At 41.1% G+C, this 25,738-nt stretch overlaps 1 protein-coding gene across 5 annotated transcripts in view; it reads left to right on the forward strand.

The window, feature by feature from the left end:
* Positions 1-25,738, forward strand: part of IARS1 (isoleucyl-tRNA synthetase 1) — a 159,600-nt gene that overhangs the window by 107,884 nt on the left and 25,978 nt on the right. For all 5 annotated transcript variants that reach the window (XM_061618077.1, XM_061618075.1, XM_061618079.1 and 2 more), the window contains 7 exons: positions 1,006-1,127; positions 10,116-10,218; positions 10,408-10,491; positions 13,008-13,182; positions 14,365-14,477; positions 15,119-15,214; positions 16,885-17,061. In XM_061618077.1, coding sequence (XP_061474061.1) covers positions 1,006-1,127; positions 10,116-10,218; positions 10,408-10,491; positions 13,008-13,182; positions 14,365-14,477; positions 15,119-15,214; positions 16,885-17,061 — 870 coding nt within the window. The remainder of the gene's footprint in view (positions 1-1,005; positions 1,128-10,115; positions 10,219-10,407; positions 10,492-13,007; positions 13,183-14,364; positions 14,478-15,118; positions 15,215-16,884; positions 17,062-25,738) is intronic.

Here is a 25,738-nt window from a genome sequence, read left to right on the forward strand (position 1 = left end):
CACATCCGATTATTGGTCCATCTAGCTCCATATTGTTTAGTGTGACTGGCAGCAGCTCTTAAGAGTTTGCGTATCCTGTTCCCAGTAGTCCCACATTGAGATTGCCGACCATGTGCACACCCTCTTAGTTTCAGTAAAGGTGGACCCCTTAATATATACCCAGCTGTCATATTGCTTGTGATAGGGAAGCAGTGTTTCCCCCAAGAAGATCTGGAAAGAAATAAAACCCAAAAATAAAGAATTGGTGATAGAGAAGATTCAGATCTGTTCAGATCTTCCTCCTTCATTATGCACAGTCCCCGTTAGACCAGATAGCAGCAAGAGTGATTTTCACTTAGGTGATCCCTTCTTAATACAGTAGCAAACATCTTCATGAAAGGCATGAATTAGTCTACAACACCACTGGGACCCTCTGTTTCCTGGTGTTAAAGGGACTGAGGCAGTGTCTGCTAAGATTTCCAACCTGAATGCTCTTCACTTCGTTTCACTCCTCTGGTCTACAAGGGTGTCTAGAGAGCTTGGAGACACTGGTTAACCCTTGCATTCTTGGTCTCTGATGTGGGCAATTCTCTCCATTGAGTGCCTGTCAGTAAAGAAATAGGTAAGAATTGTTTTGTCTCTTGCAAATATACAATAGAGTTTTGACAGGAAACTGCAGGAAAACTTGAATTATAGACATGTTATCCAGTAACAAAAATTATAGGGGGCTGTATCCAAGTTGCACCTCCTCTCATGCAACAGACCTCCATGTGCACAACAGAACTTACTTGTCCTCTCCAGCCCCCTGCATATCATCAAAATCAGCTCCAGACTGTTGAGGACCCTCTGAAGCAGATTTTGGTGGGGTGGGGAGAAGAATCTGAAGTCCCACTGTGAGAGTAGAACTCTGCTTGTGCAGTGTTGGATGCAACCTGTAGGTTTTAACCATTTTTAATTTATTTATAATTCCTTCAAAATATAGAACATGTGTCAGAATAATGGAGTAACAAAGAATTGTCATTTCAGGCACCTTATACTCCATTTATCACTGAACTGATGTACCAGAATTTGAAGACTCTTATTGATCCCACCTGTGTTCAGGAGAAGAACACGGACAGCATTCACTACCTCATGCTTCCTCAAGTTCGGTGAGCAACTCTGTCAATTGCCATGGATGTCCAAGCTCTGATGTTTTGCAGTATTTTTATAGCTGTTTCCATATTTGTCATGGATGAGTTATGGAAGCCATGGCACATTTTAATCTACCTGACATGTCAGAACTTTGGATAGGACTGGTTTTGGTTTCTAATTTTTGTTTTAGTATAAAGAACTGTGATCTGGCCTAATTTCACGCAGGTGGAAAGCTGAGGGGAAAAGCGGGGGGGGAGGGAGTGATGGGAAAAAGATGGCAGAACAAGAGAGAATGGAAAAAAGGTGCCCCTCTGGTGTTTGAGTATGCTCCTTCTCACTGTCAGCACGCTGTCCCTGGTGGATTACCTCTGGGGGGGAATGTTGTTCTCAACAGAAAAAAGGTTACCACCCCTGTTATAAGTGACAGAAAAAATGTTGTGTCTGCTGCATTGGAGTGGGATGATAGAGTAAATGGGTTAAAACTAGCTGCAACTTTTTATTGGCTACAGCTTACACAGTTTTGTGTGGCATACAACAAGGATTCAGAATTGACAGCCAGATTGATGACTGAAAAAGCCATCCAGTCCTTAAGCTGGGGGAAAACTGTTAATGAGTGGAAACAGCGCTAGATATGTGAAGGCTCAGGAAAATAAATCAGAAAAATTCATGGGGCGGAGGAGAGATGGCTTCTGCCAATTTTTCTCCCCCCCCCCCCAGTTTTTGCCAATTTTTCCAGGGGAAAAAAACAGAAATATTCAGGAAAAATGGAAGAACCGATTCCCACCCATTTGTCTGGACTTTCATTTCTCCACACAACTGAGACATATGGGTTATCACTGCCAGCCTGTCACCCTATGTGTGAGTCAGGCATGCCAGGCACTAGGTCTGCACCTTGAAATGATGCCCCTTAAGGAGGTCTCTCAGTGCAAAACAGGAATCCCATCCCTGATCCAATATGGATCTGGCCTGGTGTCATCATTGCCCTCTAGAAGTTACAGGAGAATATATCACTACACGTTGTGAACTTCATTGTGTAACATTGACATGTTTTATTGTTTCCTGTTTTAACATTTTATAGTGCTGGTCATTGACCGTAATAAATGATTGATTGATTGTGAACTTTCTGGTGGGGAAAGCAAAAACTCTGTTTTGCTAGACCAGTCATGAATGAAGATAAAATTATTTCCTAGTTCCATCAGCTAGTGGCTAGTCTATATCCATAGTAAGGTGACAAACGCAATGATGATGGGCACGAGGGAAGTGAAACAATGCTTCTTGAGGCCTGGTCTGATTATCTGGCCTGCTCTATAGTTCTGCCTCCCAGAAAGCTAGAGACTACAGCCCATTGTCCCCAGGGATGGCATGAACTGCAGCATTACTAAGTGGTGGGTCGACCCAGATTGCTGTGCAACCACAGGAAGAGGGCATCCCCTGCCACCTCTGCAACAAAAGGTACAAGTGGAGGAGGGCAGTATGTGAGGGCCCATGGCTTCAGCACAAAGGTTGGCATCCTGCTTTCCTCCATTACAGGAGTGGGGGCATATATCGCTCTTCTTGTTCACATAATTTTCTTCTTTTATGCTTTACATATAAGACAAATATTAGATGCTTTCCAAATCCAGTTGTAAAATTGCAGTAGAATCTGCATCTGAATTCTTAAATACCCATATCTGACAATTGCCCACATCAGAGACCAAGAAAGCAAGGGTTAACCAATATCTCCAAGCTCTCTAGACACCATTGCAGACCAGAGAAGTGAAAGGAAGTGAATAGCATTCAGGTTGGGAAGACAGTAGGCTGAAGAGAGTATCCAGTCTATATTATGCTACCATCAAAAATAATTCTGATAAAGCCCTCTGGAAAGGAGTATACAAAAGCATTTTGCTAAGCGTAAGCAGAACCTACGAAAAGGGTATTGGTAGTCAATTCAGTTGGAGGATGCTGATCTGCTTTGGGGTTGGAGAAAGAAAGTGTATTTCTATGTTGACTTTTTGATATTCTGACCATGTTGCAGTTGGTCTGAACTAAATACTAGAAGCTCAACATTTGTTTTGTGAAAATGTTTGGCAAAAAGGATTTGCTTTTCTTTGAATATTTCTCATTGTCACCCAGGTGGAGGAGTGTTTTTTGTTTTGTCATTAATCAAGAACTAAAAGCATTTTCTCTTATAATTTAATCCAAACAATTTAGAGGAAGTGTAAGGTAAATCTTCTATCAAAGCTGTGGATTTTTACAGTGTAGAACTGTGCTTTTATTTATTTATTTATTTAGTTAGTTAGTTAGTTAGTTAGTTAGTTAGTTACATTTATATACCGCCCATAGCAAGTAGCTCTCAAGGCGGTAAACAGAATAGGATAAAATACATACATCATAATAATAAAATCACAAAACATATAAGACACAGTGAAAACAAAATACAATTAAACAAAATATAAGATGATAAAAAGGATTAGTATTACAAGATTAAAAAGATAAAAAGATTAAAATGATTAAAATGCCTGGGAGCATAAGGAGGTCTTTACCTGGCGCCGGAAAGATAATAATGTAGGCGCCAGGCGTACCTCTTCGGGGAGGCTATTCCACAACTCGGGGGCCACCACAGAAAAGCCCCTAGATCTAGTAACCACCCTCCGGGCTTCACGATGGGTTGGTACCCGGAGGAGGGCCTTAGATGCTGAACGAAGTGAGTGGGTAGGTTCATAGAGGGAGAGGCGTTCCACCAGGTATTGCGGTCCCACTCCATGTAAGGCTTTATAGGTCATAACCAGCACCTTGAATCTCGCCCGGAAGCAAATAGGTAGCCAGTGCAGGCGAGCCAGAACAGGAGTTATGTGCGAAGACCGACTGGTCCTCGTCAATAGTCTAGCTGCCGCATTCTGCACTAGCTGAAGCTTCCGAACTGTCTTCAAGGGCAGCCCTATGTAGAGCGCATTACAGTAATCCAATCTCGAAGTTACCAGAGCATGAACAACTGAGGCGAGGTTGTCGCCATCCAGATAGGGGCGTAGTTGGGCTACCAAACGAAGATGGTAAAACGCGTTCCGTGCCACCGAGGCCACTTGAGCCTCAAGAGACAAGGAAGGGTCAAAAAGGACACCCAAACTACGGACCTGTTCTTTCAGGGGGAGTGTAACCCCATCCAGAACAGGATACACATCCACCATCTGAGCGGGGAAGGCGTTCACCGAAAGTGTCTCAGTCTTGTCTGGATTGAGTCTCAGTTTATTAGCTCTCATCCAGTCCATTATCGCGGTCAGGCAACGGTTCAGCACATCAACAGACTCACCTGAAGAAGATGAAAAGGAGAAATAGAGTTGCGTGTCATCAGCATACTGATGACAACGCACTCCAAAACTCCTGATGACCGCACCCAGAGGCTTCATGTAGATGTTAAAAAGCATGGGGGACAAAACCGACCCCTGAGGGACTCCACAATGGAGAGTCCAGGGTGTCGAGTAATGTTCCCCAAGCACTACCTTCTGGCGACGATCCGCGAAGTAGGAGCGGAACCACTGCCAAGCAGTACTCCCAACTCCGCGAGTCTCCCCAGAAGGATACCATGGTCGATGGTATCAAACGCCGCTGAGAGATCAAGAAGAATCAACAAAGTCACACTCCCCCTGTCCTTCTCCCGACAAAGGTCATCATACAGGGCGACCAAGGCTGTTTCAGTGCCGAAACTGGGCCTAAAACCGGATTGAAACGGATCCAGATAATCGGTTTCATCCAAGAGCACCTGGAGCTGGTTAGCAACCACCGGCTCCAAAACCTTGCCCAAAAAGGGGACATTCGCCACCGGTCTGTAGTTGTTCAAATTATCTGGGTCCAGGGAAGGTTTCTTTAAAAGAGGTCTCACTATTGCCTCCTTGAGGCTACTAGGGACTACTCCCTCTCTCAAGGAGGCATTAACCACTTCCTTGGCCCAGCCGGTGGTTCCAGCCCTGCTAGCTTTCACTAGCCAAGATGGGCAAGGATCCAGAACAGACGTGGTTGCCCAGACCATTCCAAGCACCTTGTCCACTTCCTCGAGCTGCACCAACTGAAACTCATCTAATAATAAAGGACAAGGCCGTGCTCTGGACACTTCACTGGATTCATCTGTCACAACGTCGGAGTCTTAAGTCCCTACGGATGCAAGCAATCTTATTTTGAAAGTGTCCAGCAATTTCGTTGCAGCGGGCTTCAGATGTTTCTATAATATCGTGAGGGCCAGAGTGTAAAAGCCCCCGCACAACTTTAAAAAGCTCGGCTGGGCGGCATAAGGATGACCTAATAGAGGCAGCGAAATAAAGTTTTTTCGCTGTCCTTACCGCTTTCATATACAACTTATTGGTGGCACTTACCAAAGCATGGGTACATTCGTTGGGAGTTCGCCTCCATCTGCACTCCAGCCTCCTCCTCTCTTGTTTCATCACGCTCAGCTCCGGGGTATACCACAGAGCTGTATGAGCTCTACATCGGAGGGGGCGCACAGGAGTGATCGTGTCAACAGCCCGAGTCATCTCCGTCTGTAACACAGAATGTACACCATCATTATGGATGCCCTTGAACTAGTATTATGTAAGGCACATTAGAAAGATCTTTAGTTATTTATAGGAATCCTACTTAATTTTTTTTTAGCCCCAGGTGCTTTCTTGTTCTCACCAATTAATGATACCAAAGATAAATATGATTTATGAATATAAATTAACATTTTTTAAAAAAATGTTGTGTAAATTGGCTTGCTTTGTCAGAGAGCTTACTTGTTTTTAATAGCCTCTACTGAAGCAGTTTTTCCACCTCAGGAGCTTTCTAGTAATTATTGAGTCTATTAATGGGAGTTGGTATACCATTTCTCCCCATTGTGATGGATTTGCCCAGAAAGGAGTCAGGCTGCACATGTCATGGTCATCAGGCTTAAGGCTTAAATTTTGCTTTTCTTTTCTTTTGGGCAGTTTTAAGTTGTTAATCGTTTATCTTGTCTCCATTGTTGAAATGAGAATGGTTCCAGTTTCTTGAATTCTGCTACATGGATTTTAATTTTTTTGACAAACTAGCTATCCAGTGCCTGCTTGATGTGTGTACTGAGGAAATTTTAATGTATTTCAATTGTGTCTTATTACACATAGTTTTAAGGCTGTACTTTTAAATAATTTAAATATAAATCCAGTAAAATATGTTATCAATATAAACCAATAAGATACAAACACAACCAAATTAAATAGGAGCATCAGTTAAGACAGCATTACTGGATTAACAGTAGCAGTAAAATCAATTGTAGTTGGTCATTTTCACTTGGTCTCTAAAAGTTAAGAGTAGGTATTAAGCACATGGCCTGGAAGACTCAGAAGGCCTAATAATTGGCTCATTCACCTAAACTCATTAGGAAGGAGCATCCAGTGGAGAAATCTCCCCAGATGATTTCAAAGAATAAGTAGATTCCGCGTCTAAATAAAAATGACCTTACACTAGAAGTGAGGAACATTGGACCCTGGGGCTCCAGGCCTCTCTGTCTGGCTCCCAGATACTCCCAACAGGCCACACCCCCTCTCCAGGCCATACCTATCACCACTCATTCTGCACCCTCAAGTGCTTTTGCCTGGCTGGAATGTGTTCTTGAACGTTGAATTGTGATAATGCCTCTTGGTTGCCATGATGTAAAGAGGTGTGCGTATCTAGAAGCCTTTGACTTTTCTATGGCTGGAATGTAGCCTACTGTACAAAGGGACAGATCTCTTTCATTGCCCTGATCATTTTTTTGCCTCTGGCCCTACCCACCACTGGCATGGAGGCCCCCAGAACGTTGGTCATGATGTTGGGTTTTACACTGAAAAAGGTTCCCCACCCATGTCTTACACAGTAAACATTGGGGAACATAAGAGGATCAAGCAAAGAGGTGTGGGGTGCTTTTGTCATCTCAGCATGAAGTCTGAATAAGCCTGTAGACACCAGCTGCTTTACTGAACTTGCCTTGATTGGAATATCAGAATTCTATTTTCTGCCTGGCTGCATGGAATTTTAAATAGCAATTATGCCCACTCTTCCCTTTTGCCTATATAAAAGTTAAAATCTTCATTTCACTTAGATGCATATCTTTCTTGGGACAATTTTTATAAGTTACCATTCCAGTCTGCTCCCTCAGTTCTAGTCATCTTCATCTTTGAATAGTTTTATCCAAAGGCACCTGGTTGGCCACTGTGAGAATAGGATGCTGGACTAGATGGGCCACTGGCCTGATCCAGCAGGCTCTTCTTATGTTCTTATTGTCTAGACAAATCAATATTTTTCTAATTTAAGTCATGGTTAATGAATGAAATAAGAAACATATAACTGTTTTTTTTCATACTGAGTGGTTGAGTGACCAATAGAAGCATTGATTGTCAATGGAAGGCTATTCATATTTCAGTAGTCAGGCTCAACTTCCAGAACTTTTACTGTTTGCAGTTCTTTTTAAAATCTAGTAATGCAGTTGCTAGATAATTATTTATTTATAACATTTGTATGCTTTCCCAAAACAAAGTTTTCTGGGCAGCTCAGATTACAATAAATAAGTAAAACAACTGAAGTGCAAAGTAAAACATAAAACCAATGAAGGAGGGGACTACAAAGATACAACAAACCACAACTCACCACACATGCAAAATTAAAACAGATTTTTAAAAAACAAACAAAGCCAGAGGCCCAGATTACTTAACTTATTTAAAAAGAATGGGCGGAGAGAGAGGCCTATCCCTGGTGCTGAAAAGACTGCAGAGATGGCACCAGGTGAGCCTCCGTGGGAACTGGGGTACCAATACTGAAAAGGCCCTCTCCCTGTTGGCTGCCCCCCTTCATTAATTCAGTGGGGCCACCCTGAGCAGGGCTTCTGAAGAGGATCAAGGTTTGGGTAGGTACATAGAGGTGAAGGTGGCCTGTCACATAGCCTGAACCCAAGCCGTTTAGGGCTTTAAGGTTTTTTTTTTTACAATAATTTTTTATTCAAATTTTCATAAAACAAACAAAACAAAATCAAAAACATAACACAATAAAAATGAAAATAAAAAAAATTGACTTCTGACTTGTCACAGATCAGCTATAAATATATAATATATATCAAACCTGTCCCTTAATACATACAAAATCACTTTTCTCCATAGTCTATCTTAATTAATCGTCAAATCCCATTATCATCATTTCATTTTTATCTTTCAACAAAAAGTCTAAGAGAGGCTTCCATTCCTTAAGAAATGTATCTGTCGATTTTTCTCTAAGTAAACATGTCAATTTATTCATCTCTACTAAGTCCATTAATTTCAATAGCCATTCTTCCGTTGTTGGTGTTGATTCCATTTTCCACTTTTGTGCATATAATAATCTTGCTGCCGTGATCATATATAATATTATTCTTCCATATTTCTTTTCTATTTGTTTATCCATAAAACCCAATAAAAAAATTCTGGTTTTGACTGTATATTTATCTTTAGAATTTTTTGCATCATCCTACCTATCTGTGCCCAAAATAATTTTGCCTGTTTACACAACCACCACATATGATAAAATGATCCTTCTTGTTGTTTACATTTCCAACAAACATTAGAAACATTACTATACATTTTTGACAACTTTTCTGTAGTCATGTACCAATGATACATCATTTTATAGAAATTTTCTTTAAGATTATAGCATAATGTAAATCTCAAGCCTTTTTTCCACATATTTTCCCATTGATCCATTTGTATATTATAACCAAAGTTTTTTGCCCACTTTACCATACACTCTTTTACTTGTTCTTCTTCCATATCCATTTTCAGCAAGAGTTTATACATTTTCGCAATTATATTTCATCATTTGTACACAAACCTATTTCAAAATCAGATTTACTTATTTCAAACCCATACATTTTCTTATCCATTTTATATCTCTCTAACAATTGTAAATAGGCAAACCATTGAGAACTATATCCTTCCTTTATCAGTTGTTCTCTCTCTTTCATTATATATTCTCCATGTACATTTTCTAAGAGTTCTTGATAAGTTAACCATTTCTCTTTTCCAGCCATTTGTCTTCTATAAAATGCTTCTTGACTTGAGACACATAATGGTATTTTTGAGTAAAACCTTGGTTTATATCTATTCCATATTTTCAACAGAGGACGTCTTATAAAATGATTATTAAAATCCATATTAACTTTTACTTTATCATACCATATATATCCATAGGGCTTTAAGGTTAAAATAAGCATGGACTGGGAGCCAATGCAGGTGACAAAGCAGTAGCTTAATATGGCCAAACTGCCCAGGCCCAGTGAATAATCTTGCAGCCCTGTTCTGGGCTAACTGCAATTTCTGAACTGTTTTTTATCATGAATATCAGTAGCAAACTGACAATAAAATGATAAAATGATTAAGATATCTCTTCAAAGCTTGAGAGAATATAAGAATTTTTGCTTAGCACCTAAAAGCTAATAAAGTAGGTTTAACCCAAGAGCAGCTGGGGTGGTAGGACAAGAGCCTCTGAGAACAGCGTCCCTACTGTTTACTGGGGTGGGGCAGTGCACTAGCGAGGTCAAGGCTATGAGGGTGCATTGGCAGGAGTGCCAAATTAGCACTGCTGCTGTGCTAGCATGGCCCCAACCTCAGTGCTGTCCCACCCACATTGTTCTGATAAGTGGCAGTGATGCCATTGTTGGGATGATAGCTCTGTGGCATCATCCCACCACACCTGTTTATCCTAGTAGCTTTATGGCGCAGAGAGAATGTGACTTGCTCTGGGCTATCCCATAAATTTCACGGCTGAGCAAGATGATTAGAACCCAGAACCCAGATGTTTGTAGTCTAAGTCCTTCATTCCACTATGCTGCACTAGTTCTCACATTTTGTTGATCAGCATTTGATGGTCAAAAATGCTTTTTTGGGGAGTTCTATAGTCCAAGAGGGTTTAAGCAAAGGGTTTTTTTCTTTTCAGTCAGGTTTTAAAGGTAGGTTATAATTTTTAAAGGACTTGCCTCAAATGCGAAACCATTGATTATTTCCCCATTTTGAATGTAGGGAGGATCTGATTGACAAAAATATAGAAAGTGCCGTTTCCCGGATGCAATCTGTTGTCGAGCTTGGGCGGGTAATTAGAGATAGGAAAACCATTCCAGTAAAGGTAAGATGTTGTTTAATTTATTTTGCCTCAATATCCCATAAGCACTTACTGGTTCTGTCAGAGAAAAGCATCGGTAAATCAATAAGTTCCAGAAAATGAACTACAAGGAATTTTTTTAAATAGCCATGATTTAAATAGCCATTTTGAGACCTTGGTTTGTTTTTCTGATATTGTTGCATTTAATTTCAGTATCCGCTGAAAGAAGTGGTGGTTATTCATCAGGATCCTCAGGCCCTGGAAGATATCAGGTCCTTGGAAAAGTATATACTTGAGGTAAGACAGAAGAGCAAAAGCCATTGCTGATTAAGTTTAAGCTCTTATGTGTGTAGGTCCATGTTGATGTCATGCTTTAAGTTTGGCAAGTCAGGCAGCATGAGAGCAGCACACCATGATACAGCCTGCATAGGAGAGTTGCTTCTAAATCCTGCTGTACGCATTGTCTGTATTGCACAAAGTGATGGAAGCAGACCTGTAAGTGACACTAACTGGATGTATGCAGCAGGCCCAGTGTTTTACCAGTTTAAGCAATTGCAGGAACGGAGGGGCACCAATTGAGCTCCAGCCCCTCCAAAGGCAAATTAATCTACACTTGAATTTGCTATCATCCAGTTTAGTGTGAACAAACCTAGATTAGAAGTGAATAGGATACAGATCACAAGTCCACTGAATTCAGCCTGACTTACTCCCTAGCTAATAAGTGTGTTTAGGATTGCAGCCTCAGCCAGGTCACGTTCTAATATAGGAGTGAAATACTTCTTCAGGGACACACATCAGTCAGATTTGGGGGAGCTCCAAAACAGTGGTTAGAATGAAGGGTGTACACAGAAAAATATTTGACTCAGAATCCACTTCAGATAGAAAGTTGCTTTGCCTTGGACTACTTTGGAAAAGCCCCTTTTCACTTCTTGTCTGAAGCAGAGCCTTGTTTCAGAAAATCTGATTCTCCAGAATCCCTTCCTGGCTCCTCTTTGTCATTGGTTATTTGTAAATTATTTTAACATTTGATATTTATATCAAACTGTGGACGTAGATACGCATATGCAATACTGATCACTGAAGAAGAGCTGATTTTGCTTCTGAAGAGCACAAGCTTTTCAGTGTTTCTGCTTCACTCTTGAAGGAATGGCTGACAATTATATTGAAATTTGAAGAATATGCTAATGTAGTGCTTCCTTATGCACACTCAATGATGTGGGCTTTTTGAAAAAAAATTGAATTGGGTAATTTGTATCGGGGGAAATTCAGTATGCATCAGCAAATATTCTGATGTTCTAAAGAGTGATCTGATTTAGCATGTTTCTTTTGCCTGTATTTAGTAAACAAAGGTAAAGATCATGAAACTGCCAAGCTTGCCAAGTATGTATTTGCAATTGGCATCCTTTCATTGTTACTAATGAAATTATGAAATTATGAAATGGAAAATTTTCTGCCCCACATAGCTGTGCACCACATTTGTAAGAGTTTTCTTTTCCAAAGCTGACTTCCTAAATCTGCTTATTGAAGTTCGCTGACTTCAAAAGACAGATCAGGATTTTGGTGCAAAAGAGTTTAAAGGAAAACAGCCGTTGGGATGGATGTGGTGGCGTTCCCTATGAAATTGGGAGATCTAGGGAGATTGGCGCCTGTGGTCAGTGTGCTTGTGGAATGTGTCTGATGGGAATGCAAGGGGACAGCTAGCTTGTCACTTGTTTCTTGACATGCTTTTTGATTCTAAGGCCAATTGTGAAACCACAGTTTATTAAATTGTAAATGAAAGGAATAATAGTATGTGGACTGTCCTGTATGGGAGAAAAAAGGGGAAAGAAAAGGCAAAAAACAAGATGGGAAGAAAATACATAAAATATTTTGATTGGTCTGTACTAATAAATTGCTTTTAGCTAAGCATTGCTTCAAAGTGCTGATTGTGAATAGTTCTTCTGTGTTGGAAATGGAGCCAAGTTATCTGTTTATCGTGTTTTAGGGATTAAAGTGGCCCTTTCAGACAGAGTGACCCCTTGTGTGGTTTTATATATTGGATTCTTATAGCTCAATGCCTCGTAAAAGACATGGATCTCTCTACAATATTGTATGTACATTTCTTTGGCCAGACAAAACATCTCTCAGGATTCCTAAGGGCAATGGCATCCTAGCAGAAGTATGCTAGAGCAACCTTCAGGTGCAAAATAGGAAAGGTGGTATATTTTATCAGATCAGCTTCTGTTGTAAGGTTTGTGCAATTGTGAATAACTGGCATTGTGAATTCTGCAATATGCAGAATTAACCAGTAGATAGTTCTTTGTTATAGAGGAGTATTGACTATTTAGGAAAATAATTGCTTTCTGTTTGCTCAAGTGAAAAAAGAGATCTGGTTTAATAGCAGGACAAAGAGGAATGATAAGGATGAGGACTGAATGGAATAGGAATGATGCCAGAGGTTGTATGATTTGTGGCATGAGAGAACCTTGAGTAGACAATCTGGGATCTTTAGAAGGTGGAAATGTATGGGTGGGAATAGTGGATACTTAAGTGGGAGGGTATTTTTTAATTGAGTAGTTGGGAGATTTATTTAACTTCAGACTGATTACAGTATAAAGCAAAGTATATTTATATGGCATAATAATATAAACTGACTTAATCATGGTACTGTTAGAACGTCAAACCCACACAAACACACACACACCAATGTAGTAGACAGCTGTTTTTGTTTGAGCTGTTCTCAGTAATACTTTGCATGTAAAATATTGCTGATCGTTACTGCTACTGATCATCATTAGCTATTTCTTTTTCATTTTCTTTATTTAAATATTCAGGAACTTAATGTCCGTCAAGTGACATTATCGACTGATAAAGATAAATACGGAATCCGCCTGAGAGCAGAACCTGATCACATGGTGCTTGGGAAGCGTCTGAAAGGTGCCTTTAAATCTGTTATGGCTGCTATAAAGGAGTTGAAAAGTGAGCAGTTGGAAGAGTTCCAGAAGACTGGTTAGTGTCTGTCGTGTATGTGTAAAACATTGTAGTGATGGGCTAGTTCCTTCCATCTTGTTTTGGAATGAGTCTGGATTAGATCTCTTTTTTTAAAAAAAATGGGATATGTTGATCTAAGGCTCATTGCCACCATAGGGAACATGATGCGACCAAGATCCTTTCTTGCTCCCCCCCCCTCCCACTGCTGGATTATTCATTTGTTTGGTAGCAGTGGTCATTTATGAACTAGCATTTGACCCCTTCTGAACTTAGGCCTACTTTGTAATGAGCCCTCCTCATCCCTGCCGCTGTTAGTGTCCCCTCCCACTCCCACTGAAACTTACCCAGTAGCAGCAAAACGAAGACTTTTAGGTGAGACACTGGGCCATACAAACTATTGAAAATACCCACAACAGCACCTACAGTGTCAGAGAACATGGGCACTACAGCACCTTTTTGTTTGGTCTCATCCTCTATACATATAATAAATGCACATATGGCAAGTTTCTGCCTTCTTTCACACATACATTCACATGAATAGGAATTCAGCTGCATATTCCTCTGCAATATGCTTAACCTTGCTGTTTGCCTGCTATTTGCACAGAACATGGTCCCTATTGCTTGAAAAGAATCACATTTTCATGGTTATTGACACCCTGGATGCTGCTGTGTATGGTTGTAGCAAACCTAGGGTCTAACAGAAGCCCAATTAGAAGTTTTCCTTTGGCTGCTGCCAAGGAAAGGGAATAGAATGGGGAGGACTTATTTCAAACTGGGTCCAAGTTTAGCAGAGGTCTAAGCCTGATTCATTATGGCTTTACATTTTATTGCCCACCCACACATTGAGACATGGCACCATCAGTAAAACACTGCATAGAGCAAGGGTGTGGAATCCTAGGCCTTGGGTACCAAATGCAGCCCTTTAAGCCTCTCTCTGGCCCTCAGGCGTTTGTCTAGACCATACCCCTCACCAGTCCTGCTCATTGTCGTTAGAGGGAAAGCTGGAAGAACTTGATATGGTAGCCTAAACATAAGAAGTTTAGAGACACACATTGATATGGATGTCCTCATTCAAATGAAAGACAGAGAGCAGCAAGGTTACATTTGTTACTTCTGAATGTTGACTGATTACAGATTTATGAAAGCATGGAATACCTTGTGTAACATAAAATAGATAATTTTCTGGTTTAAATTAATCAGGCACCATTGTTGTGGAGGGGCATGAACTGTACGAAGAAGATCTCCGTCTGATGTACACCTTTGACCAGGCTGTAGGAGAGTCTGCCCACTTTGAAGCACATTCTGATTCTCAGGTATTGAAAGCAGTAATCATTGGTGGTGATGTGGAATCCACACATTCATATTGTTATTACTAACATATTGTTATTATGGATCAGTGCCTCTGCAGTGTAGAACCCATTTTGGCATATCTGCTTGAGATGGCAAGAAGCAGTGATCCAAAGAGCATCTTAGGCTCCTGCAAGAAGTTTGAACTAGCCTAATGGAATGTTTGACATGGAACAGGTGACTTCCATTCCATATTGTAATTGGGTGGAAAAAGTTATAGGAAGAGGGAAAATATGGAACTGATCCGACAAATTTTAGAAGAGCATGACTAGAAATTTCCTGGAACTGTTTTATCAGCAGTGGCTTAACTGGGGAGGAGCTCTTTGCAAGTCTAAGCAATTATCTCCTCAGATAGGTGATGTTCTCTATAACTGCAGGAAATACAGTCTTACTTTTTTCACCCTGTGGTTGGCTATTGAGCTTTCAATGTGCATAAGACCTAAAGACCAGCAGTGTGTTTAACATTTATAATTTAGCATTTTATAATTTGTTTAATAATTAGCTCTGACTTGTAAAACACAATTTCTCTTGTAATCCACATTAACATGTCTGTGAATGTTGTTACATTTATTACTTTGTTTTATAGCATCTGTTTTTTTCTGACCAGGTTTTGGTTCTCCTGGATGTTACTCCTGATCAATCAATGCTTGATGAAGGTGTTGCACGTGAAGTAATAAATCGCATCCAAAAACTTCGGAAGAAGGTTAGTCAAACTGGGAAGTGAAGCAGATTCAACAAACCCACTCCCATTGGTTATGTTAACATTGTCGTAATCATCTTTCTAGTTCTAAATCAGCATGTGAAAACTGTGCTGTGCTCCAAAGATTGCTCAAGGGCTTGCGTAAGCCCAGGAAGAGTTTTGACTCTCCCCTTCCCCTCCCCATTAGACTTGCACACCCAAATCTGCTTTTGAAAGTCTATTCAGTTTCATAAGTGGTTTGCTATGTGGTAGGGACTGCTTTTTAAGAAGTGCAAGGCTCCTCAGGGACATAGACCTAGTTGTACTGTTTTTTGGACTTTAGCCTTTTTAAAGATTGTAAACCTGCAGACAGTGTTTGTTTTTAACTTAATAATTTTACAGCACCTACTATCCAAGGCACTTTATAAATAACAACTATTACAATGAATTTTGACATGTGAAATCCAAATTACATGATTGAGCATTTAAATGGCTGCTCTTGTAGCTTCTAATGTTCTTGAAGCCAATTTGCATTTTAAACTTTACTATTTCAAAAATACCTGAGTTTGAATGGCAAAATGGAGCTATGATATAATTGGATTTGTCTGCAAGAGCACTGACCGTTTTCCTGTTAGCACTTCCATGTTTGTTTGGCCACTTAAATGCACACAAGTTCAAAAAGCGAAGCATGAATCAACTGCTAGATATTAAGGCTTGAAGAAGTTTGTTCAAAAGGAAGCAATAGATTCTATGATCTAATCTTCCAGTTCTGCTATTCTGGTTAATTTTGTTTACCTCCAGTCCAGTGGCTCTGAGACTAAATTGTAAAGGCAACCATAAAATGGGCACAGGAACAGTATTACATTGGGAATACGTTCTTAAACCACTAGAGCCGACAGTTTGCCTTAAGAGGGTTTTTCTTCTTGACCTTTCATATGATAAAAGGTTTTTTTATTTGTTCTTTTGCTTGTAAACTCACATATATTGTTGCAAAATCAGCTACAGTATTACTAGAAACAAAATTATTAAGCAGATCATAATAGCAGCATGATTATGAAGAGTCAGAAGAAATCAATACTTTAAACATAATACTGAAGGAAAGCTCTCTCTCTCTCTCTCTCTCTGTGTTTGTGTGTGTGTGTGTGTGTGGTGGATTTGGGGTAGTGCATGGGATGTAGATAAACAGATGGCTATGCAAGGAGAATGGAAAAGATGATTTAAAAATGAGCATGACATAGGTAATTGTGTGTGAAGGTGACTTCTCATTGCATTAAGATTACAATAGCTATGAGCAATGCCATTTATCTAATCAAAAATCACTACATACATCCAGAAAAAAATTGTGTTAATTTTGTTAATATTTTTAAATCTGGGAATAGTATTTGTCAGTAAATCTAGCATAACTGTTTATATAAAATCCAATTGCTTATTGCAGAATATCTTTATCTTGTTTTTTCTTTAGCACTTTTTTTAAAGAAAAATTGTTTCCTAGAGTGCCATTGCACTTCAGCCAAGACATATTAACATGTGATGTGCAATTAGATTCTTTTCTTTCATGAATAATTTTTATAATTATGCTTGACTATTTTTACAGGTGCTTTATTTTGGTAATAGCAAAAATAGATTTTAGTTTTTGGTTGCAAACACTTGGCTGTAGGTAATCTTTGTTGCTCACTCACTGGATTTTATTACAGCGCAATCTTGTTCCAACTGATGAGATTACAGTATATTACCGTGCACATCCAGAAGGTGACTATCTTGATACTGTTATTAAGGAGCATACAGATTTCATTTTTGCAACAATAAAAGCTTCTTTGAAGCCATACCCAGTGCCTACCTCAAAGGAAGTGCTTATTCAAGAGAAAACCCAGGTAAAAACAGATAAGAATTCTTTGGAAAATATTCACCTAGCCCATTATCTGAATAATGCATTGCCTCGCATTAAATGTTTATTGGACCAGGCTCGCTGTATCCATTTCAGATGTTCATATTATATGACAAGCTTTAAGTTCAGAAAGTTACTGAAATCATCTAAGTATTTTCACAATTTGTCAGTGTGGACTTATATACCCAGCACTAGAAACCCTCTTTGTTTTCTATATTTCATCAAATCATCTCTACAATAAAATATTAAACCTCAGAAGCACATATTGCAGATTACCTTTTTGATTTCATATGAAGCAGCTTAATTCTGATGTTGCCCAAAAATCTACTTTAATGCAGACTTTAGTAGCAGACCTTGACCCACAGGGGTATCATCAATGCATGAACCCAAATATTTCTTAACATCTCTATTATTGGCATTGCTCCGTGAAAAGTGCTTTCTCAACTCCCTGAGTCCAAGAAGCCTTTTGGAGATGTGGTAATATCCATTTAAATTGTTCTTAAAACACAAGAGTGCATAGGCTTTCTTTCTCCCAAGGTACCATTTAAAGAACTCTCATGCTAAATCCCCAGTTGGCGTTTTAAACTTGGGAGGTTTGATGCATCTTTTCCTGCTCTATGGTATCCTTTTTGAGATATGACAACCAAAACTGTACCCAGTATTCCAAGTGCACAGAATTCTATAGTATATGTAAAGGCATTATGATACTGGCATTTTTATTTTTAATCACTTTCCTAAGTTTTTTGTTTGTTTTAATACGCTGCCAAATCTTCCTGTGGCTGTGTGAGGGTGCTAGTGCTATTGTTTTGTTGTTGTTTATTGTTACGTTTTTATAGTGTGTTTTAATTGTTTTTATTATAACATTGTGTAAGTTGCTTGGGGATCTTCGGGTATCAAGTGACTAATAAATCTAATTAATAATAATAATTTTTCAGTTTCCATTCACTGGGTCAACATTTTAATCAAATTATCTACCATGACTCCCAAGATGGCTTTATTACTCAGACTGTCATCACAGATGCCATCACTGAATATGTGAAGTTAGGATTTTTTGTCACAATGTACTTCATTTTACACTTGCTTACATTGAACTGCAAATTCCATTGCCCATTCACCCATTTTTTTGAGTTCCTCGCAGTCCTTTTCCCCCATCCTAAATAATTTAGTATCCATAGCAAATAGCCACCTCACTGTTCACCCATAACTCAAGGTCACTTATGATCAACTTAAAAAGCACTGGTCCCAAAACTGATCCTTTGGAGGGGGGCACTTCTTGTATTGGGTTCTGGTGGGTTCTGAATGAAGGTTGGAGTGTATATGTGACTGTGCTTGGTGTGAGTGCGCATGTGTGTTGTATATAGTTTTTATTATGTGTCTGGGAAAGAGGCTTTTCCATCCATCGGGGGGACTTGAAGGGGCCCCAATTAGTGTAGTGACGGGCAGAGGGAGGTATGGCGTTGGGCGAAGGACGTGCCAGGTAAGGGGAATGCGGACCAGACATGTTGTGGCTGTTCCTCGTTCCAGTTCTTCGCACACCCGCAGGGTTGTTGGTTGTCCTGTCAGCCAACTCTCGGATCTCCAGCTGCTGCTGTTAAATGCCAGATCGGTACACAATAAAACCTCCCTCGTCCATGATTTGATTGTGGATGAGGCGGCCGATCTGGCATGTATAACCGAGACCTGGGTGGGTGAACAGGGAGGAGTCAGTCTTTCCCAGCTCTGCCCACCGGGGTACTTGGTTCAGCATCATGTTAGATCTGAGGGTCGGGGATGTGGGGTCGCTGTGGTCTATAAGAGTTCCATCTCACTCATCAAGCACCATGTCCATGTAGCTACTGGCCTGGAGTGTTTGCACCTCGTGTTGGGTCAGAGGGACAGATTGAGAATCTTGTTGGTGTACCGCCCACCTTGCTGCCCAACGGCTTCCCTAACTGAGCTGACGGAAGTGGTCTCCGAGGTATTGCTGAGATCCCCCAGACTCTTAGTACTGGGACATGTCAACATCCATGCTGAGGCCACTTTATCCGGGGCGGCTCAGGACTTCATGGCATCCATGACAACCATGGGGCTGTCCCAATACGTTACTGGCCCAACACATGTGTCGGGGCACACTCTAGACCTTGTTTTTGCCACTGGACATGGGGATGGTGATCTGGATGTGGGAAGTTTTACATCTCTCCCGTTGTCATGGACAGATCACCGCTTGCTGAAGTTTAGACTCTCAGCGGCTTTTCCCCTCTGCAAGGGTGGGGGACCCATTAAAGTGGTCTGCCCCCAGAGACTAATGAATCCTGAAGGCTTTCAGAAGGCTCTGGGGGATTTTCCGGCTGATAAGACTGGCGCTCCTGTCGAAGCCCTGGTTGAACTGTGGAATGCGGAGATGACCCGGGCTGTTGACACGATCGCTCCTGCGCGCCCTCTCCTGTGTAGAGCTCATACAGCTCCATGGTACACCCCAGAGCTGAGAGCGATGAAACAAGATAGGAGGCGGCTAGAGCGGAGGTGGAGACGAACTCCCGACGGATGCAATTATGCGCTGGTAAGTGCTTCTACCAAGCTGTACTTAGGAGCGGTGAGGGTGGCGAAGAAACAACATTTTGCTGCCACCATTAAGTCATCTCTCTGCCGCCCAACGGAGCTTTTTAGAGTTGTCTGAGGGTTGCTCCATTCTGGCCCTCAGGACACGGTAGGGTCATCGGTGGCCCGTTGTAATGAGTTTGCTGGACACTTCCAGAATAAGATCTTATGCATCCGCCGGGACCTAGACTCTCAGTTTATAGCAGCTGATCCTAATGAGGTGTCTAGAGCTCAGTCTTGTCATGTTTTATTGGATGAGTTTCAGTTGGTTCAGCTCGAGGACGTGGACAAGGTGCTGGGACAGGTGCGTGCTACCACTTCGGTACTAGATCCTTGCCCCTCTTGGCTAATAAAAACTAGCAGGGATGGAACAGCTAGCTGGGCCAGGGAAGTGATAAATGCCTCTTTATGAGAGGGAGTGGTTACTGGCCGCCTGAAAGAGGCGGCAGTGAGACCGCTTCTGAAAAAACCTTCCTTGGACCCAGAAAATTTTAACAGCTATAGACCAGTGGCGAATGTTCCATTCCTGGGCAAGATCTTGGAACGAGTGGTTGCTGGCCAGCTCCAGGCGCTATTGGATGAAACCGATTATCTAGATCCATTTCAATCGGGTTTTAGGCCCGGTTTTGGCACAGAGACAGCCTTGGTCGCCCTGTATGATGACCTATGTCGGGAGAGGGATGGAGGGAGTGTAACTCTGTTGATTCTCCTTGATCTCTCAGCGGCTTTTGATACCATCGACCATGGTATCCTTCTGGAGAGGCTCGCGGAGTTGGGAGTTGGAGGTACTGACTGGCAGTGGTTCCGCTCCTACTTGGCGGGTCGTCTTCAGAAGGTAGTGCTTGGGGAACACTGCTCGACACTGTGGGCTTTCCAATGTGGAGTCCCGCAGGGGTCAGTTCTGTCCCCCATGCTTTTCAACATCTATATGAAGCCATTGGGTGTGGTCATCAGGAGGTTTGGAGTGTGTTGCCATCAGTACGCTGATGACATGCAGCTCTATTTCTCCTTTTCATCTTCTTCAGGTGAGGCTGTCAATGTGCTGAACCGTTGCCTGGCTGTGATAATGGACTGGATGGGAGCTAACAAACTGAGGCTCAATCCAGACAAGACTGAGATGCTGCTTGTGGGTGGTTTCTCTGACCAGATAGTGGATATACATCCTGTCCTGGATGGGGTTACACTCCACCTGAAGGAACAGGTTCGTAGTTTGGGAGTTGTTTTAGATCCTTCCTTGTCACTTGAGGCTCAAGTAGCCTCGGTGGCACGGAATGCGTTCTACCAACTTCGATTGGTAGCCCAGCTACGTCCCTATCTGAGCAGGGAAGACCTAACATCAGTGGTACATGCTCTGGTAACCTCGCGATTGGATTACTGCAATGTGCTGTACGTAGGGCTACCTTTGAAGACAGTTCGGAAGCTGCAGCTCGTGCAAAACTTAGCGGCAAGACTGATAACGAAGACCAAGCGGTCCGAACACATAACACCTGTTCTGGCTCGCTTGCACTGGCTGCCAATATGCTTCCGGGTCAGATTCAAAGTGTTGGTTTTGACTTATAAAGCCTTACATGGTGCGGGACACAATATCTGCTGGAACGCCTCTCCCAATACGAACCCACTCGTACACTACGCTCCACATCAAAGGCCCTCCTCCGAGTTCCAACTCAGAGAGAGGCTCGGAGGGTGGTAACAAGAACTAGGGCCTTCTCGGTGGTGGCCCCTGAACTGTGGAATAGTCTCCCCGGTGAGGTGCGCTTGGCACCGACTTTGCTGTCTTTTCGGCGCCAAGTTAAAACCTTCCTCTTTTCTAAGGCATTTTAATCTAATTTTAATCTTAATTTAGTTTTAAGCTTGTTATAACTGATTTTAGATTTTCATTTTTTTTTTAATATGTGTTCTTGTTTTATTATGATGGGTTTTTATTGTATGTATTTGTATTTTTGCTGTACACCGCCCAGAGAGCTGTGCTAGTTGGGCGGTATAAAAATCTAACAAATAAATAAAAATAAAATAAAAAATAAAATATTGCTCCATTAAGTGAACTGTCCATTTATCTCTGTTCTGTAATTAGCAGTCCATAAAAAGAACTGTTCTTATTCTGTGGTTGCCAAGCTTACTCATGAAACTTCAGTGGGGGATTTTGTCAAAATCTGTTTGAAAGCCCAGGCATGCCATGTCTGCCAGATCACCACTATTCATGTGTACTTGTTGACTCAAAGGTTAATGAGATAGGAATTATCTTTGCAGAAACCTTTATTCATTTTCAGCAAGACTTGTTTTTCTATATGCTTGATTATTAAAATAAAAATTTCCACCAATTTATTCAGTACAGAAGTTATGTTAACCAGTCTATAATTTTCTACATTCCTGCTAGATCCTGTCGGTCAGATAATTGTTGTTGTTATGTGCCTCCAAGTTGATTACAACTTATGGCAAACCTATGAATCAGCAACCTCCAGTAGAATCTGTTATAAACCACCCTGTTCAGATCTTGTGCATTCAGGTCTGTGGCTTCCTTTATGGAATCAACCCATCTCTTGTTTGGTCTTCCTCTTTCTCTACTCCCTTCTGTTTTCCCCAGCATTATTGTCTTTTCTAGTGAATCATGCCTTCTCATTATGTGTCCTAAGTACGATAATCTCAGTTTCATCATTTTAGCTTCTAATGATAGTTCTCCTTATCTGATACCTGAATTCTCTCTGACAGCAGAGAAGCTGTCACACTGGGAGTGGGACACTGCTATAATGCCCCTGAAAGTATTATGCACAAATTTGTTTCAGCTTCTCCAAGTCAGCTACCTTGGCTTCAACTTAATGAATTTATTCCCTAAGAGCCAGGAGCTCATTGAACCAAGCACACACTCATGACCTCTGTCTAGCAGGCAGATAGTTGTACGTGTGATACCCTCACATCCTTGCTGGCTTTCTACTTTCATAATTATGTTTGCTTATTGGCCTGCTTTATTTATTTTATTTATTACATTTATATACCACCCCATAGCTGAAGCTCTCTGGGTGGTTTACAGCAATTAAAAACATTAAAAACAAATATACAAATTTTAAAACACAAATAACAATTTAAAACACAATTTAAAAATTTAAAAACAATTTAAAAACACATGCTAAAATGCCTGGGAGAAGAGGAAAGTCTTGACCTGGCGCCGAAAAGATAACAGTGATGGCGCCAGGTGCACCTCGTCAGGGGGGGATTATTCTATAATTTGGGGACACCACTGAGAGGGCCCTCTCCCTTGTTGTCAGCCTCTGAGCTTCCCTTGGAGTAGGCACCCGAAGGAGGGCCTTTGATGTTGTGCATAGTGTATGGGTGGGTTCATGTTGGGAGAGGCATTCCATCAGGTATTGTGGTCCTAAGCCATGTAAGGCTTTATAGGTTAAAACCAGCACCTTGAATCGAGCTCGGAAACATACAGGCAGCCGAACCATCTTCAAAGGCAACCCCACGTAGAGTGCATTGCAGTAATCTAACTTGGAGGTTACCAGAGCATGGACAACTGAAGCCAGGTTATCCCTGTCCAGATAGGGGCGCAGCTGGGCCACCAACTGAAGTTGGTAGAAGGCACTCCATGCCACCGAGGCTACCTGAGCCTCAAGTGACAGAGATGGTTCTAGGAGAACCCCCAAGCTATGAACCTGCTCGTTCAGGGGGAGTGCAACCCCATCCAGGAGAGGTTGGACATCCACCATCTGTTCAGAAGAACCACCCACTAGCAGCATCTCAGTCTTGTCTGGATTGAGCCTCAGTTTATTAGCCCTTATCCAGTCCATTGTCACAGCCAGGCACCGGTTCAGCACATTGACAGCCTCACCTGAAGAAGATGAAAAGGAGAAATAGAGCTGCGTGTCATCAGCATACTGATGGCAATACACTCCAAAGCTCCGGATGACCGCACCCAACAGTTTCATGTAGATGTCGAACAGCATAGGGGACAGAACTGGCCCCTGTGGAACCCCATACTGGAGAGTCCAGGGTGCCGAATAATGTTCCCCAAGCACCACCTTCTGGAGGCGACCTGCCAAGTAGGAGTGGAACCACTGCCATGCAGTCCCTCCCACTCCCAACTCAGCCAGTCTTCCCAGAAGGATACCATGGTTGATGGTATTGAAAGCCGCTGAGAGATCAAGAAGAATCAACAGAGTCACACTCCCCCTGTCTCTCTCCCAACAGAGGTCATCATACAGGGTGACCAAGGCTGTTTCCATGCCAAAACCAGGCCTGAAACCTGGCTGAAATGGATCCAGATAATCAGTCTCATTCAAGAGTGTCTGGAGCTGGCCTGCCACTTGGTTCACTTGGAAAGCTGGATTGTTATATTTTAATTTATTTTTAAAATAACAAATTTACAAAGAAAAAGCAAAGGTTTAAAAAAGGAAAGAATAAAAATACAATGACAAAAACAGTCAATTCATATTAAGAATACAATAACTGTTACTACTTCTGTCTGAAATTAAACTTATATATCAATATAAGCTCTCCAGATCTCTCTAAGCAGACTTTTGAGTAAGCTTAGTAGTCATGAAATAAGCGGAGAGATTCCCTTGTGGATAAGGAACTGGCTAGGAAACAGAAAGCAGAGAGTAGGAATAAATGGACAGTTCTTCCAGTGAAGGCATGTAGAAAGTGGTGTCCCCCAATGATCAATATTGGGACCTATGCTTTTTAATTTGTTCATAAACAATCTAGGGATGAGCAGTGAGGCGGCCAAATTTGTTCAGTGTTGTTAAAACAAAGAGGAATTGCAAAGAGCTCCAAAAGGATCTTACCAAACTGAGTGGATGACAAAATGGTAAATGCAGTTCAATGTAAACAAATATAAAGCGATGCACATTGGGATAAAAAATCACATAGATGTTCATGAGGCCTGAACTGCTGGTAACTGTCCAGGAACAAGACCTTGGGGCCATTGTGGATAGTTTGATGAAGGTGTTGACCAAGTGTGCGGCAGCTGTGGAAAAAGGCAAACTCCATGCTAGGGATCATTAGGAAAATAATTGAAAATAAAACTGCTGATATCATAATGCCATTATACAAATCTATGGTGCAACCTTATTGGAATACTGTGTACAGTTCTGGTAATCTCATATCAGAAAGGATATTATAGAGTTGGAAAAGGTTCAGAAAAGGGCAAACAAAATGATCAAGGAAGGCAGTGATGGGCACCAACTTGGATGGCGTTAAAAGAGGATTAGACATATTCATGGAGGATAAGTCTCTAGTAGCCATGATGGATATGCTCTCCCTCCAGTCAGAGGCAGTATGCTTCTGAATTCCAGTTGCTGGAAATCACAGGCAGCGAGAGTGTTCTTTTATTCAAGTCCTGCTTGCAGGCTTCCCAAAGGCATCTGGCTGGCCACTGTGAGAACAGTATGGTGGATTAGATGGGCCATTGGTTCTTATAATCTTATTTGTTCTACAGAACCATGCATGCCTTGAAATTATCTGAAAGACAAAAGGTATCAATGAAGGTATCAATGAAGCTGCCTATTTCTTTTAAGGTACACAAAGTACTTTTTGTACCTTAAAGGAAATAGTTGTTTATTTTTCTGGTAGTTAATGAAGTTGTCTAACAGAAAGATAAATGTGGGTGTGTATTGATATAACCTTGATATACTGAAAGTTAAGCAAAGCCCCTAGAAGATCATTTTATTAGCAGAGAACTCTGAAACATTTATTTAAAATAGTAGTGTATTCATTTAATAATTTGTGAATACAGTTAAAATGAGGCAAATTTGTAAGATGTTGGTGACAGTCCTGTTCATTGTGATGAATACAGATATAAATGTAATTTGATGTGCATAGTAAATGAATGTGAGATATTGAGCACAAATGTGTGGGACTCTAGGACAGCTAGAAAAAGTGAATTCTACATCATCATCATCATTATTATTATTATTATTACTACTACTACTACTACTGCTACTACTACATTTATATCCCGCCTTTTTTCCAGAACTGGGACTCAATGTGGCTTACAAAAATTAAAACAAATACAGATAAAAACATATACTTAAAACATACAAAAAGTTATAATTAAAATGTAATTAAACTATCTATAGAATTAAAACCAT

The sequence above is a fragment of the Rhineura floridana genome, chromosome 3 (genome assembly GCF_030035675.1).
Source record: "Rhineura floridana isolate rRhiFlo1 chromosome 3, rRhiFlo1.hap2, whole genome shotgun sequence".
NCBI classification, from domain to species: domain Eukaryota; kingdom Metazoa; phylum Chordata; class Lepidosauria; order Squamata; family Rhineuridae; genus Rhineura; species Rhineura floridana.